Source organism: Lathyrus oleraceus, chromosome 7, assembly GCF_024323335.1.
Source record: "Lathyrus oleraceus cultivar Zhongwan6 chromosome 7, CAAS_Psat_ZW6_1.0, whole genome shotgun sequence".
NCBI lineage: Eukaryota > Viridiplantae > Streptophyta > Magnoliopsida > Fabales > Fabaceae > Lathyrus > Lathyrus oleraceus.
In genome coordinates, this window is record NC_066585.1 from 412,587,246 (window position 1) to 412,588,451 (window position 1,206).

A 1,206-nucleotide genomic window follows, 5' to 3' on the forward strand; every position below is an offset into this window, starting at 1 on the left:
TGAGAAAAAACCACTTGATTGTGTGGAACAATGATTGCCAAGCGGCATTCGATAAAATAAAAAAGTACTTGTAAGAACCACCAATCTTGATACCATCGGTTCCTGGTAGGCCTCTCATTATGTATTTCACAATACTCGATGAATCCATGGGTTGCATTTTTGGTCAACATGACGACACAGGCAAGAAAGAACATGATATCTACTATCTCAGTAAGAATTTCACTGAATGTGAGACCCGATACTCACTTTTAGAAAAAAATTGTTGTGCTTTGACTTGGGCTACTCGACGCCTGAGACAATATATGGTTTGTCATACTACTTTATTGATATCCAAGATGGATCCGATAAAGTATATATTCGAAAAGCCTGTTGTTACTAGTAGAATTTCCCGGTGGAAAATGTTGTTAACCGAGTATGATATACAGTATGTGACCCAGAAAGCAATAAAAGGGAGTGTTCTATCTGACTACCTTGCTCACCTGCTTGTCGATGGTTATCAACCGTTGAGGTTTGACTTCTCTGACGAAGACATCATGTTTATCAGAGACTTCACTATGCCAGGCTTCGAAGTAAGCCCTGAGGAAGGCCCCAAACCAGGATCACGATGGACGCTCATGTTCGACGGTGCTTCCAATGTTCGAGGCCATGGTATAGGCGTCGTTATCACTTCTCCAACTGGTTTCCACCTTTCATTTAATGCTATATTGTGTTTTGACTGCACCAACAATATGGCAAAATATGAAGCATATATCTACGGTTTAGAGGAGGAAATCAACCTGAGGATCAAGATTCTTGAGGTATACGGTGATTCAGCTCGGGTAATCAGTTAGGTGAAAGGTGATTGGGAGACTCGGGATAGCAAGTTGATACCGTATAAAGAGCATATCAGAAAACCGATACCCTATTTTAATGAAATCTTTTTCCATCATATTTCTAGGGAAGAAAGTCAGTTAGCAGACGCTCTAGCCACGTTGGCATCTATGTTCAAAGTCAAATGGAAGAATGAAGTACCATCCATCCAAATCGACCACTTAGATGAACCAACATATTGTCTATCAATCAAGGTCGATCTTAATGATAAGCCTTGGTTCTATGACATAAAGACATTTCTGGAGAAACAACAATATCTCGAGGGTATATCAATTACCGATAAGAAAGCTCTGAGAAGACTCTCTTCCAAGTTCTTCCTAAACGAGGTTGTGTTAT

At 40.0% G+C, this 1,206-nt stretch overlaps 1 protein-coding gene across 1 annotated transcript; it reads left to right on the forward strand.

Moving 5' to 3' along the window:
- Nucleotides 1–335: 335 nt before the first annotated feature.
- Nucleotides 336–1,006, forward strand: LOC127104095 (uncharacterized). The gene is made up of 2 exons (XM_051041308.1): nucleotides 336–818; nucleotides 938–1,006. The coding sequence occupies exons 1-2, from the start codon at nucleotides 336–338 to the stop codon at nucleotides 1,004–1,006; spliced, it is 552 nt and encodes a 183-aa protein (XP_050897265.1).
- The last annotated feature ends 200 nt before the right edge of the window (nucleotides 1,007–1,206 follow it).